The 14,498-nt window shown below is 37.7% G+C and overlaps 1 protein-coding gene across 12 annotated transcripts in view; it reads left to right on the forward strand.

Moving 5' to 3' along the window:
* LOC129780195 (tropomodulin) overlaps positions 1-14,498 on the forward strand; it is a 139,348-nt gene that overhangs the window by 35,126 nt on the left and 89,724 nt on the right. Inside the window, exon 1 of one of the 12 annotated variants that reach the window (XM_055788398.1) lies at positions 2,972-3,675. The exons of the other annotated variants lie outside the window; for them this stretch is intronic. Coding sequence (XP_055644373.1) covers positions 3,619-3,675 — 57 coding nt within the window. The 5' untranslated portion in view covers positions 2,972-3,618. Of the gene's footprint in view, positions 1-2,971; positions 3,676-14,498 lie in introns of those variants that run through there. 12 annotated transcript variants of the gene reach the window in all.

Raw genomic sequence — 14,498 nt, forward strand, 5'->3', positions numbered from 1 at the left:
AAAATCCAAGCAAACATGACAATTGAAAATTTTCGGAAAACTCTGAAGGGAAAAGGGAAAATTCGGAAAAATAAATTCCCATATGTTCTACAATTACATAATGACAAGTGTTGTTAGACCATTTGATGTTTACGTTAGTGAAATTGATCTTTGTTCGAAACTGGAAATGGATTTTAATGTGATGAAACGCACTCTTATATCTTTTTATATCTATACCAAAAAAGGGCCGCCGGATGTGTTGATAGAGCAGAATTCGAGGAAGGAATTATCCGATTTAGGTCTGTCTTCATTCTATCATATTTTCTGTATAAAACATTTATTCCATGTAACGGAGAAACATGTTATTTACAAGTGGTTGAAAAATCTTGAACGAGAATTGTGTCTGTAAATAATCTGATATTATAATTATGAGTTTTGTTAGAAATACTAGGAATTTTATTGTAAAAGTAAATTCAACGGGGACGAATAGAAGATCAATCAATGAACAGTTCTGCGATTGGACCCATGAACTTGCTCAGAATAAGAAAACGTGAATGTTTGAAGGTATTGATTAAAAAAACAAATTTTGGGTGGGATGAAGTTTGCCGGGTCAGCTAGTATCTAATATTTCTGATGCCTGATGTACACGATGCTAGTCAGCACTCCAGTTGCAGTATTCAGAGATCAGAGTCTTATCATTAGAGCCATGTAAACACTCGGTTCCTGTTATTGGTCAAACATATAATATTAGACAAATTTCATCGATGATATTTATTTTGAAAATCTGTTTACTTCTCCCGAGACAAGTAGTCCGCCTCCACCCGGGTGACATTCGTATTGTTGAACCGACAGAAGTCAACATATCATGATCCTACCAACATTCTCAGTTTATGTTCCCCTGAAAGTTATTAGTTCGAGTTATGCTTTTGTTTTCCCTATTCCGACCAAATTGCGCATTTCGATCGACTTGTTTTGAATTATTCGTAAGTAATTAGAACAAAGGTAAAGGTGTAAAAATAAGCAAAATACGCCTGAATTTAAGTTAATATCGTGCCGGGTGCTGGAATTCAACTTTATTTGAATTGTTTTCGATTGCAATGAAAAAAAAAATAGCGAGAGAAATTCGACAGCAAAGTATCACATGAAAATACAACAATGGGTTTATAATTCGAGTAGGGTGGAACAGGGCGCCTAGAAAAATATCCAAAGGTGCAAAATCCGCTTCGTCACTTAGTTGGTTAGGGGAGCGGTATATGAAATCAGTACGGAAGAAAGCAAAAAGGGAACTATTTGCCTGTAGCGTGAAAGAGACAGACTGATCACGAGCGAGCTTTCGGCACTAGCGTACCGTGTTTTGTTTACAAACAAAACACAGTAGACTTCCAAGATGGCTGAAAAGTGGTTTTAGCCAAGACGGGTCTATGGTACTAGGTGAGGCCGTTTCGTCACTAAGTTGGTTAGGGGAGCGGTATATGAAAACAGTACGGAAGAAAGCAGAAGGGGAATGATTTCCTTGAAGCGTGAAAGAGACAGACTGATCACGAGTGAGCTTGGGCGCAAGCGTATTGTGTTTTGTTTACAAACAAAACACAGTAGACTTCCAAGATGGCTGAATAGTGGTTTTAGCAAGTTGGCCCACCTTAGGATATACTTCTACGCGCCTTGGTTTTAGCAAGTTGGTGGAACGAAGGAGGATCGAACGGAATACATAACGGAATTTGTCGAATCGATCCAAGTATTTCGAGTGGATTGAAATGACGGATCGGCGTGTATGTCTAGTCATTTCACTGTCATTATCATTAGCTCCGCCCAGAGTTGTCGAATATCACTCAAAAAATCGAAATAAAAATCTTTTCTTCTCAAAATTATAAAAAAAAATCTGAAGGCATCTGCTTCAACAGATTTGAGCAGAGTGAATGTATTCCGGGCTTCTCTTTGAATGCCTTGTACATTAATTGAACTAATGTTTACTATTTCAACGCAATTTACGTTCATGATAAACCTATATTCGAAATCGAATGGGAATAGGTTTCACATCGTTCCAATCGTTGACGATATTTTTCACAATCAGGCGATTCCGGAGGAGAAGTCGATTCAGAATGTAGGGGAGGTGGTTAAGAAAATATTAAGAAAAACTTCAATTATATCTTTGGAAACTCCTGTTTCCCAAATCTTTGATGCAATTACTTGCAATTCAATATACTATTTCTCTACCTAATTGACCAAATATTTTACAGAAAAGTGTTTTCCAATGTTTTTTACTGAAATTAAAACAGACCGAAAAGTACAACTTTTTTTTCCGATGCGAGTAATATGGACATATAGTGGGGGTAATATGGACAGGTTTGTAATATATGAAGCGTAGAGGTTTCTCGATCGCGAGAGGAATAATTTTATTCAACCAAGGTCTGAACTCATCACGAATGGCCGTTGAATGCGTTGAAATTGATTTCCATTTATAGACGCATGGCATGGTAATGGGTTTTCGAATGAAGTAGTAACGCTTTTTAAAATAAAAATAATCAACAAAAATCAAATAAAATACGTTACAGAGTATCACATTTTTGCAAGTGGTGAAAAAAAACTTGAACGAAAATTGTGTCTCGTAATTATTTTATACTATGACTAAGTTTGAGTAGAAATGTTCGGAGACTTACAGAAAAATAGTGAAGTAAGTGTCAGAACTACGTGTTCAATGTATTCAAATAACATCAAGTGAAAATTTTAGTACAAGTTTCAACATTTGAAAAGTGCCATCGTGCATGTAAATCTGGTGGAGCGTAAATTGTTTCACGAATAGTGATTAATTATTATGACGTTTAATTTGCGTCAAGGCACATTTTCACAAGTCGATTGAATTTGAATTAAATGGATTCCGGATTCCGGATTCCGGAATAAAAGTCCGGAGAGAAGCCTCACTTTCGCTTATATCGTATTTCAACATTGCAGCAAGATACACCTGATTGGAACATATTCTAGAACACGTCTTGGATACCACTTTGTTGAATCAGGACATAATGAACCAGCATCGCACATGTCGACCTGGAAATCCACCACAGTAGACTCCATCCGGCCCGCTGTGTAGACCGACGGAATCCGAAACACGGAACCAGCCGCAGCCGTAAGTGAAGAGAGTGAAGTGAAAAAATGTCCGAAGCAGATAAATTCAAGAAATATATAATTTACAACACGAACTTGTTATAGAAAGATTGTTTTGAGGTGGCAAACGCAGAGAAAAAAAAAAAGAAATATATAAAACCAATGTGTGACCAAGTTAGTAAGGAGTGGTGCCATAAATTATACAGTAGCTCGAAGTGATTTATCTGGGAAAGTGTGCAACGGACGCCCCCGCGCTCTGCCACGCGTTGGAGGAGAGCCCACAGGAAAAAGGGGGTGGGGGTGTGCGTTTGGGGTGGAAAACGCAGCGAGAAAATTTGCATGCGAATACGATTGGCGAATTGATGCGAAGTGAAGCTGATACAGACGAACCGAAGAAGAAGAGGTTATTATTTTCGAAGTTTTTCTCGTATGTTTTTTTTCTGAGAGTGGAGTGTCCCCGATAGCTGGGTGTACAATATTTGTATTTTCGTTGCTTGGCTGTGATATATTAGCTCTGTCCCCTCAGAGACCAACAGCCAAATGTTGTCCAACATGAGCATGTACGAGGAAGAGTGGAGTCGAACGGAGATCATCACGGTAGGTTGGTTGTGTGTCTCGAATGTGTTGCTTTTTCTTCAAGAATTCAACTGCATAGATTTTCACAGAGTGCAACGGGTGTTTTGTTACGGCGAATCGCTGTGTTTTGCTCGGTCGTGTCAAAGCAAAGCTCAGCGATTTATCTTCGAAATCAAACAGAAAGAGTGAAAAGTATTAAAAGATTGTAGATGAAACCTCTTACTCAATACTGACTGCATTTCCCGAAACATTTCAGGAACAGAAAAGCCGGCTCATATCGGACTATAAATAATGCTTTCACAAAACAGACAAACGGTCGGAAAGCAAAACACGAGGCAGAGCTGTTTACATTAGCCATAAATCCCCATCCAGTCCCTCCCGTGGAGTAATGCTTCCCGATCGAACCTTCTTCAAACAAGGGATAATAATAGTGAAAAAACGATGATCACACATGATGAAGGCGGAAAAATGTTCGGTAAACAATAACGAACGTGTTGTGCGGTGAACCCAAAGTCCTCTTATTTGGGGCATCGCTCTACTCAGATTTAAAATATTTCTTATTCTCGCTGTTCATTTCCCTGTAGACTTATCCCACTTATGGGTTTGAAGTTCGATGCCCTCGTAGTATTTTTGAGTGGTTTAAAATTAGCAATAAAGTATATTCTAAACTGGCTCTTAGCTCTTAGTTTAGCTTAGAACGATGAGCAACGGTATAATAGATTAAATTTCTTTGACATAATCGTAGAGGATGGGAATATGGCGAGCTGTTGCTAAAGCTTGATTTGAATTTGGTACACCAAGTAACAAGTACTATTTTGTTTGTCACTCTTCAATTATCAACTGTGGCAAACATCAAACATCGAACATGAAAAAATTGACCGAAACATTTAACGTGACTTAATTAGGGGCTGTCCACATACCACGTGGACAGAAAAAGCACGATTTTAAACTCCCCCCTCCCCCTCCGTGGACAAGCTTGGACATTTTCATACCCCTCCCCCTGTTGTCCACGTGGACATTTCTCTTGATTTTATTAGAATAATTCAGGAAATAACTTAATTGCGCATGAATTAAATTTTAATTCCATTTAAGTTTATTTTGTTTCAAATTTTACTTGCTGAACCCTGCCACGTTTGCCGTGGCTCATTGGTGTTTTATGACAGAAAAATGAGTAGTAAAACAAAGCAAATATTCCATATGAGTTTAACTTTGAAATACTTGTATGTTCTTTGTTCTTTGTTTTTAAAAGGCTTTAAACTTTGCAGTTCATTCGCCTTTAATTTAAATACTTGTAATACTTTGTTTTTCTATTATCTTCGAAGATATAAATGCTATCTGGTTTGTCAACACGGAAACGCGCAATATCCAGTTGAACAATCCGCATCCGAATATAAATTACAAAATTCCAAGGATTGATCTTGAGCAAAGCCAATCGAATAAAATTAAATAGATTTAAAATCACTATCAGATACAATTCAAGCTCACGATTTTTGAACACATGCAAAGAATTGTGTTGCTGTCACATAGAATACATATTCAATACTAGAAAGTTAATTTATTTTCACAGATTTATTTCAGAAGTGTGCTCATTTCATCTGGAAATCTTGAAGCTTCTTGAGGCGTTGGCAGTAGCAACAACAATTTTTGAAGTGGCTCGTATGTTGTGTTATAATATGAGCTCCATCAGAGCTCGAGTTTTTGAAGCGCACAAAAACGAACAGAACAATTTTTTATACATAGACTCTTTTTCTATCATTTAAAAAGAATGTCAAAAAAAGAAAAGATAAAGTAGGAAGCATGTACTGATATCTATAGATCCTCACTTGACAAAGGATGAGGAGTAAAAGGTCGAAATTTTTCAGAGATTTCGGAACTTCGATATAAACGATGACATTAAGATAAAAAATACAGCATTTTCAAGCTACAAATTTCTAGTGTGTGATGTGTATATGTGTTGTAGATAAAATACTTTGCAAGAAAAGATAAAGCGTTTATAGTTTGTTTTCAAAGTTTCTCTATATTTTGAGAATATATGCTTAAAAGCAATCCAATCAACATGATTATTTCGCATCCATAGAGAGTTTAGTAGAACTATTTACTACAGAGGTATACTCTATCGAATGAAAAATTATCCCTTGATTTCGAATTACGAATATTTCATGAAATAATGAACGCACAGCAAATCGATGGTCAAATCTACTCATCGCAATCTTGGAAATATTTAATACATGGTCCAGTTGATGCTTTGACGAATGCATTATTTTATAAAAGAGTTACAGCGTTTCAAAGATCACTCAAAACATTTTCGACATTTCGCCACAGGAAATGTCTGTTCATTCACACGATGAATTCACATTTAGTCATCAGCGCAATAGAAACCTTTTCCGCAATAGTTTCAAAGGGTACTAATACCTTATTGAAAATATATTCAATATCTATATATTTTTTTTTATTTTTCAACTGCTTATTGACCATCCTGCATTGCGTGTCTAAATAGCTTCAAAAATGCCCGTGGGGAAAAAACATCAGAAAACTCACAACTCAATAAGCTCTTAAGTTTTCCTCCACTTAAATTCTTATCAAAACGTCACAGTTTACCAGAGAGCAATTCAACGCCAAATTAATCCTCCGCTGTCCCGATCCTCCCCATTTTATTGAAATTTTGTTCATTTTTTCCAAAAATAGCCCTGAAGCCTGTTGCCCGATTGAAACATTTTTTTTGAGAAATTTATTAACCTTCTATTATTTTTTTTTTTTTTATAAATGTTCAAACTAGTGAGAAAACTTTCTCATAAATTGAATAAAATATCGAAAACTATTATATCTGTTTAAAATAATATTATTATATATAGGTTATTAGGTAGCTGATCCGAAAAATTTGAAGAGATAGGGGATCATAAAAAAATTTCCACGCTGATGATCAAATCTTAACTACGAAAGAATTATTGAACTTTTCCTTGAGACCTGTTTTTTGCCTTAAAATGACTGAACTGAATATTTAAAAAGTGCGCACGTGAAAGCACGTGAGGAAAATTTGCATAAAATTATGTTGTGAACACATTTAAATTAGTGGAAGATAACAAGAAGGATAATAGTGTGGTGTCAAGGAAGGAACTGTAGAGTGGTTGGAGAGCTTCCAGTTTATCATGCATTTTTGGAAAATTAATTAAAACCACAAAATTTGAAGTTGGTTCCTTACATTTAAAAGTTGATCCTGGGTTCTATTAATTTGAAAGTTTTACAATTGCATTCTATGCAAAATTTTCTTATCTTTCAAATGAACAGTATAATTATTCTAAGGAGCGTACTTTCTAAATTAGAGTCAGTTCAAGACATAAAATTAGACTTAACAAAAATTCAACAATGTCCTAGTTGAGAATTGACTACATACGTAGGCTTTTTTCATCAAATATGATCCTCTATCACCTACTGAAATATTCTATAATTTATCAGAACACGACTCAATTGTTTTAAGTAGAGGACTAGTTATGCATAGACAATCTCCTGCAGATGTAAATATTTATTCTAGAAATTAATGAAATTAAAATGCTTTGGAAAAATGATTTTACACGCAATTCTGTATTAAAAACTATACAGACGTTATTATCATCTCGATATATCTCGTTCTCGAGGTATAACAAAACGAATAGAAAATTATATTTGATGAAAGTCATTTACGCATATCATGGAATCTCAACCATTATAAAATCGTTTAATTTTTATAGTTTTGGCTATGAGGGCTATGAATACCCCGTAACTATAAATATTCAGTCATAGGAAATAGTTGGTCATTCACAATTTACGTGAGATATTTTTATAATACAGATTTCACTGAAGAAGATCCATGATATGAGAGAAAATATATGAACGTTTGACTGGGCAGCACTCTCAGGCTTCTCAATCCGTTTATTGATAAATACGGAGAGAAAATTCTTCCTGTCCACGTGGACTCAGTCTATACCCCCTCCCCCATCTCCGTGGACAAGAGTGGACATTTTCTTACCCCCTACCCCCCCCCCTAAAGTTGTCCACGTGGTATGTGGACAGCCCCTTATATACTGATACATTTGACAAACCGACCAGAAAAAAAATCTAGGCATTCTATAACTGAATATCTGTTTGTCGTGTTTTGTACAAAATATTTTTGATTAGTAAACGTATTTAATTATAACAGTATGTCTAGAGCGATTGTAAATGTCTAGAGGAATTGAAATTGTGTTGTTAGCAGCGAAACTACGAAAAATGTATATACTGTGCAGACTTAGGGAGATAGCATATTAAAATTCTAATGTTGAAATCAATCAATTCTGTAGGGTATTAGTTAGCTATTCTTATAAAATGATATTGGCAGTGTAACTAAGCAAGACAACCTAATAGGAACACCCATGACGAGAGAAAAGAAGAAGAGGAAGAGAATTTTTTTGAGTGAGAACGGAAAGCGGAAAGAATAAAGATTGTTTTAATTGAAGTGTGAAGTGTTTTTCTAAACGTTTTCCCGAAACGATAATGTCCCGGAGGTATCTACATCTGGCGACGAGTGATACGGGATACGCGATTATTGGTATTTTGGCATTAATCTAACTCAAGATAAACTTGTTTAGTAATTAAATTGGGGATACGGGGAAAATATATTAGGCTGTCGAAAAAGTCCTGCGGTATTTTTTTTGAATTTTCATTTGTTCATAAAATTAGTTACAATCATCTGTTTTAAGTCAAATGTGCGCCGTTTTGTTCGATGACTTGTTCCCAACGAGATGCCAACTTCATAATACCCCTGTTATAGAAGCTCGCTTCCTTATTGGCAAAAAACTCGGATAGCCAATTTTCACAGGCCTCTTTTGTGGCTAACTTCTGACTACCTAGCTCGTTCGCCATGGACAAAAACAGATGGTAGTCACTTGGTGCAAGGTCCGGACTATACGGCGGATGCAAAAGAACCTCCCATCCGAGCTCCCGGAGCTTCTGGCGCGTCTCCAAAGAAGTGTGTGGCCTGGCGTTGTCCTGATGGAAGACAATGCGGCCTCTGTTTATCAAAGATGGCCTCTTCTTCGTGAGTGCTACCTTCAAGCGGTCCAGTTGTTGGCAGTACAGGTCCGAATTGAGCGTTTGGCCATAGGGAAGCAGCTCATAATAGATTATTCCTTGACAATCCCACCAAACACACAGCAGAACCTTCCTGGCCGTTAATGAAGGCTTGGCCACCGCCTGAGCCGCTTCAGCGGGCTTCGACCACGACCGTTTGCGCTTCACGTTTTCGTAAGTGACCCACTTTTCATCGCCAGTCACCATCCGCTTCAGAAACGGGTCGATTTTGTTGCGATTCAGCAGCGATTCGCATGCGTCGATACGGTCAAAGATGTTTTTTTGCGTCAACGTGTGTGGCACCCATACATTGAGCTTCTTTGTGAATCCAAGCTTCTTCAAATGGTTAATAACGGTTTGATGACTTATCCCCAGCTCTTGGCCGATGCTACGGCTGCTACTATGCCGGTCTTTCTCGGCTAATTCAGCGATTTTGTCGCAATTTTCGACGACAGGCCCTTCGGAGCGTGGCGCATCTTCGACGACCTCTACACCAGAACAAAAACGTTGAAACCATCGTTGTGCGGGGGAAATGGAAACTGTATCGGGTCCATAAACTGCACAAATTTTATTGGCAGCTTGAGATGCATGTTTGCCTTTGTCATAGTAGTACTGTGAAATATGTCGGATTTTCTCTTTATTTTGCTCCATATTTGCGACACTATAACTCACGAACGACTTAACCAAACAGAACACTGTCAAGGACTATATTATAGCAAAAATACCTTCCCAACAAGCTGTAGTATGACTCGATACAATGAATACAACTAGAACTACGCGCTTACAACGACACCTCGCGGAAATACCGCAGGACTTTTTTGACAGCCTAATATATGGTTTTCTAGTTAAAGGATGGCTACGGAAATAATATGGTGTCTTCTAGTTGAAAATTCCTATTGGAAGAGGAGAATCAATGAGAGAGGTATAGAGAAAAATGAAATTAGTTTTGTTGATTATGCGGATAAATAAACATATTAGATTTTTATTTTGTTGTGAATCTAAAGTGTCTGTAGAATCGAAAGAGTAAATGAGTCATTATTCCGTCCTGTTATGAGACTTCGATAAGTTAGATAGATAATTGCTACAAGGTGTTGGTTATGAGAATTACAGCTGATGGACAAACGATTAGGGAAATTGGCCATTGTGGCAATAGTTTTTGCAGCTAGGGGGCTGGAAACGTGAAACTGAGTGGCTAAATATGAAAGGTTTCTGCAGCTACGGGCTTGAAACGCTAAATTTGATAGTTCGGAAGCCAAGATGATTAAAGTTTATGCAGCTAGGGGGCTGGAAACATAAGGTTGAAGATAGGACTTGATGTCAACGTGCATGGTGATTCGGAAAAGCATGAATTTTCGAAGATTAAAGGATTAAAGGTCCATATAGAAGTGGATCCAAACATTGTTCCTGTTTTTCAGCCATTGAGAATAGTTCAATGATTGTTTGGTTTTAGGTCTTAAACAGGTTAAAAGAAAGTGGGGTGGTATTGAACCGCGAAAAATGCAAGTTCCGGTCAACTGCGGGCTTTTTGTACGGAATTCGATTAATACACTGTATTCCCTACTGGCCTCAAATGAATGTCGAAGTGGAGCGCCAGAACCGCTCTATCTTGAAACGTTTGAGGATAGCGCAGGTATTGAGCAAGGATTGGCGGAAAGAACTGAGACAATACCTACTGATTTACCACGCTGCAAGTCATAGCACGACCGGAAAACCTCCATCGGAGCTTATGGTTAGACGCCGTATTCGCACTAAATTACCTTCCGTTTTAACTGGATCTCAGCAGTACGATGTTGTAAGGGAACGAGACGCTATTGAAAAAGAGAAAGGGAGATTGCATGCGGACAAGAAGAGTGGAGCCAAGAAATGGACTTACAAGTGGGGGATCGCGTATTAGCGAAGCGTCTCAGGAAAGAAAATAAACTGTGTGCTGATTTCGCCCCTGAAACATTCGACGTTGTTCATAAAAGTGGAACTGATGTGATGATGAAACAGGAAAAGTATTTAGGCGAAGCTCAGCACATTTGAAAACATTGTCCCGTGCAGCTACCTCGGTATAATCGTGAAATAGATGCTACTTCAACACCAGATGATTGTTACTGCAGAAACATTAAGGAGACCTAGAGTAGAGCCGAAGCATTTAAAAGATTACATTACTTATTGAATAACACTTTAAAGAAAGATGGGATGTAGGGTATTAGTTCGCTATTCTTATAAAATGATATTGGCAGTGTAACTAAGTAAGACAACCTAATAGGAACCCATGACGAGGGAGAAAAAAGAAGAGGAAGTGGATCTTTTTGAGTGAGAACGGATACGGTAAAGGAAGTGTGCTGGAAAGCGGAAAACAATAAAGATTGCTTTAATTGAAGTGTGAAGTGTTTTTCTAAACGTTTTTCCCGAAACGATAAAGTCCCGGAGATATCTATAAATTCCATGGAAAATATTCGATCTTCGATATTCGAACCAGATCGGAATTCACAATCATCTTTTGCATTCTAGAATACATATGCAAAAGTCGACATATACAAAAGTATGGCCGCATGGTTGACGTAGGATTCCGTTAGGCTATCTGTTGCAGGCTGATTTTGTATATGTTAGAAGAATTACATCGTTGAACTATTTGATAATTATTTGGTGGTCCTGAAAAAGGCCGTTTCGTTTGGTTGGGGGGTATTGCTTGTTCACTTCACCAGTATTTACAACCGAGTGATGATGATAGAAGGATGGTGATTAGTCGTTGGATGGTGCGTAGAACGATAGAAGATACCGAAGCCTGCTATACAAGTGAAACACAAATTTCTGCATAACTCGAGAATTGATCAAGCAAACTAAATCAAATTTGGCATGTGGAGGTTCTACGTGCAATAAATGTTTTTATGGTAGTAAGATATTCCTTCCCCCTCTGTTAGGGGGGCTGCCATGCAAATGGAACACAAATTTTTGTATTACTCGAGAATTAATCATGTAAATGAAACCAAATTAGGTATATTGAGATTATTCCATGTAACGGAGAAATATGTTATTTGCAAGTGGTTGAAGAATCTTGAACGAGTATATGCATGAAAATAATCTGATATTATAATGATGAGTTTTGGTAGAAGTACTAGGAATTTTATAGTAAAAGGTAAATTCAACGGGGTCGATTAGAAGATCAATCAATGAGCAGTTCTGCGATTGGACCCATGAACTTGCGCTTAGTAAGTAAACGTGAATGTTTGAATGTATTGATAACAAAAAAACAAATTTTGCGCGAGACGAAGTTTGCCAATCAGAACTAGGTTTTTCCGTTAGGATATGCGTTTAGATTTTTCAATTGCTCGATAGTTAGTTTCATGACATATATTATTTTATTTTATTTAAAAAAATTATAGGAGGTCGTGTTCAAGATACGACCGCATTGTTGACGTAGAACTACGCTGTTATTTTCCATAAGTCGCTTGTTTATACCTTCGGATATTATTTTATAATGCTGTGAAATTTTAGAAACAACTGCTTAGAAGAATAATCTCTGAAATACAATACACTGTCGCAATTTATTTCATGTCAATGCATTGAAAATTTACATTAACACTTCTCATCATTTTGCGCTATTCTCAAAAGAAACGCTTCTGTTCTCATGCTCGAGAGAAGCGCAGCTGTCATCTTTAGTGGAGGAAGTTTTCCTACTGGCAAGCGAAACCTAATCACATACAAAATTCCAGAACGACATTTACTTTCTTGGTGACTAAACAAGCGAAATAAACTCTTTTTGTTGATATTAACAACCTCGAAAACAGTAGCAATGCTTCATTATGATCAATATTAGCGCAAATGCAATCCTAGTTTGAAGGCAGTTTCGCGACTGGCACCCGAACCCAAATAACTTATAACATTCCAGTACGACATTCAAGATGCTTGGTGTTCCCCAAATAATTTCTTGGTGCACAACCTTAACGCCTGATTCGCCATAACGTCAGTTCAATGCATTAATGCATTCTCAAAGGCACCAACGAAGCCTTTATGATGACGGGAAACAAACAATGTTAATTGCTTGGGAAAAGACTGAAATATGTCACATAGCTTATATTCTGCTGTAACACCTATCTATGCGAATTCGCTGATAAGTTTGTCAAGAGCGACCGCCTTCACCAGCAGCGGGGGGAGCTTGATTTTGGTTGGTGCCTGGGTAACGGCGTTTACGTTTTTGAACGACGCGCCGAAATCGCCTACTTCGCTGTTGTTTAATGCGGTGTCACACTCACGAAGGCTCGGTTCAGTGCGAGCGCTTTTCACTGCACCAACATCGCGTGCATCATTAGATGACGCTTGCCCCGAAATTTTATTGCCCCTGGCAATGCGTTCGTTTTTTGCAGGGCTCGAGCCTGCCTTCCTCTTCTTCTTGCTCATCATACACTACGCGAAGCGTCCAATTTATGACGCGGAAAGAAAAACACACGATACGAATAACGCGAAAAACGAACAGAAAAACCAAACGACGATATCCAAGTTTGATTACCACTGGTGGGGTCCAATCTTTGATCGAAGCGCAGCGAAAGCAAAGTGAACTGGATTGCTCAACAGTCCGATGCCGAATGAAAGTTTGCCTTCTTCTTTCTTTCTTTGTTTTTAAGAGGCTTTAAACTTTGCAGTTCATTCGCCTCTAATAAGTTTGCCTCAGCGAGATTCACTGTTTATACTTTAGGCAAGTATTCCCTTTCATTCTTCTACTTTTCCTTTGTTCACGGAGACTTTAAATCCTACGATTTCCCCTTTGTTGGTCGTCGATAAGTTGCTCGTTGTTGACAGCTCTGTTCGGGAAAGCACACAAATGGACAGAACAAATGTGTGGGAAAATGGAAACGCTCAAAGTTTTCATGAATTTTAACTATTTACAAACCAGGGGATTTTAATGTATAGTATATCAAACAAATCTCAGGGAATTTCCGATTCGTTTTGTATGTAAATCGTCAAAATCCGTTCGCGGCAAAAATAGTTATTAACGTTAACTTTATTTCATAAAAACGTGACCTGTTTTCTGATTTGGCACCCTTAATGAAAGACGTAGTTCTACGTCAAAAAATGTTATGGAGTGCTGAATTCGTTCGACGCAAAAATCTCATCAGTCCATCATAAAATGACTGAGCAAAGTGGGCATTTTTCACGATGCGATCGATTTTCGTTTTCCAATTTATACCCCCAATATGTTCTCGAAAGACGTAATCCTACGTCAAAACTGTGTTTAAAATGTCGAGATTCATATTAACCATGCAGAAACACCTGAAGGTTTCATTTTTCTGCTTCAAATGAAAGAGAAGTAATTTTTAATTTATTGAATGTAAACTGCATGTACAAAAAACAATAATGATATTAGTAAGTGAATCAACTGTATATTCGCCGCAGCTCATTTTTCCGCCAATTCACGACTGGTTTGGCGACCGTTCTCCTTCGGAGGTAATTTGAGACGTTCTTCATCGAATTCTGAAGGGGCGTGTCATCGACGTCAAAGTTGCCATTTTTGAACTTCGCAAACCATATTCGTGTTGTAGACCTTCTCCCTACACGCCGCAAATGTCCCGGGCTGCTTCGGCAGCTTCTTGAACTTCGATGAAAAGCAAGGAAGAGCAGATGTCGAAAATGTCGATTTTAGCCTCCTGGTAATTCCATTGTTAAACCTCAAAGCTTATAAAAATCGAAATAACTCAAAAATACAATTAACATAGAGCTGTAGAGCAGAAAGAGCTCTATCGAATGAATATTTACTTTTGCCAAACAGCAAAAAAATC

Source organism: Toxorhynchites rutilus, chromosome 1 (genome assembly GCF_029784135.1).
Source record: "Toxorhynchites rutilus septentrionalis strain SRP chromosome 1, ASM2978413v1, whole genome shotgun sequence".
Classification (NCBI taxonomy): domain Eukaryota; kingdom Metazoa; phylum Arthropoda; class Insecta; order Diptera; family Culicidae; genus Toxorhynchites; species Toxorhynchites rutilus.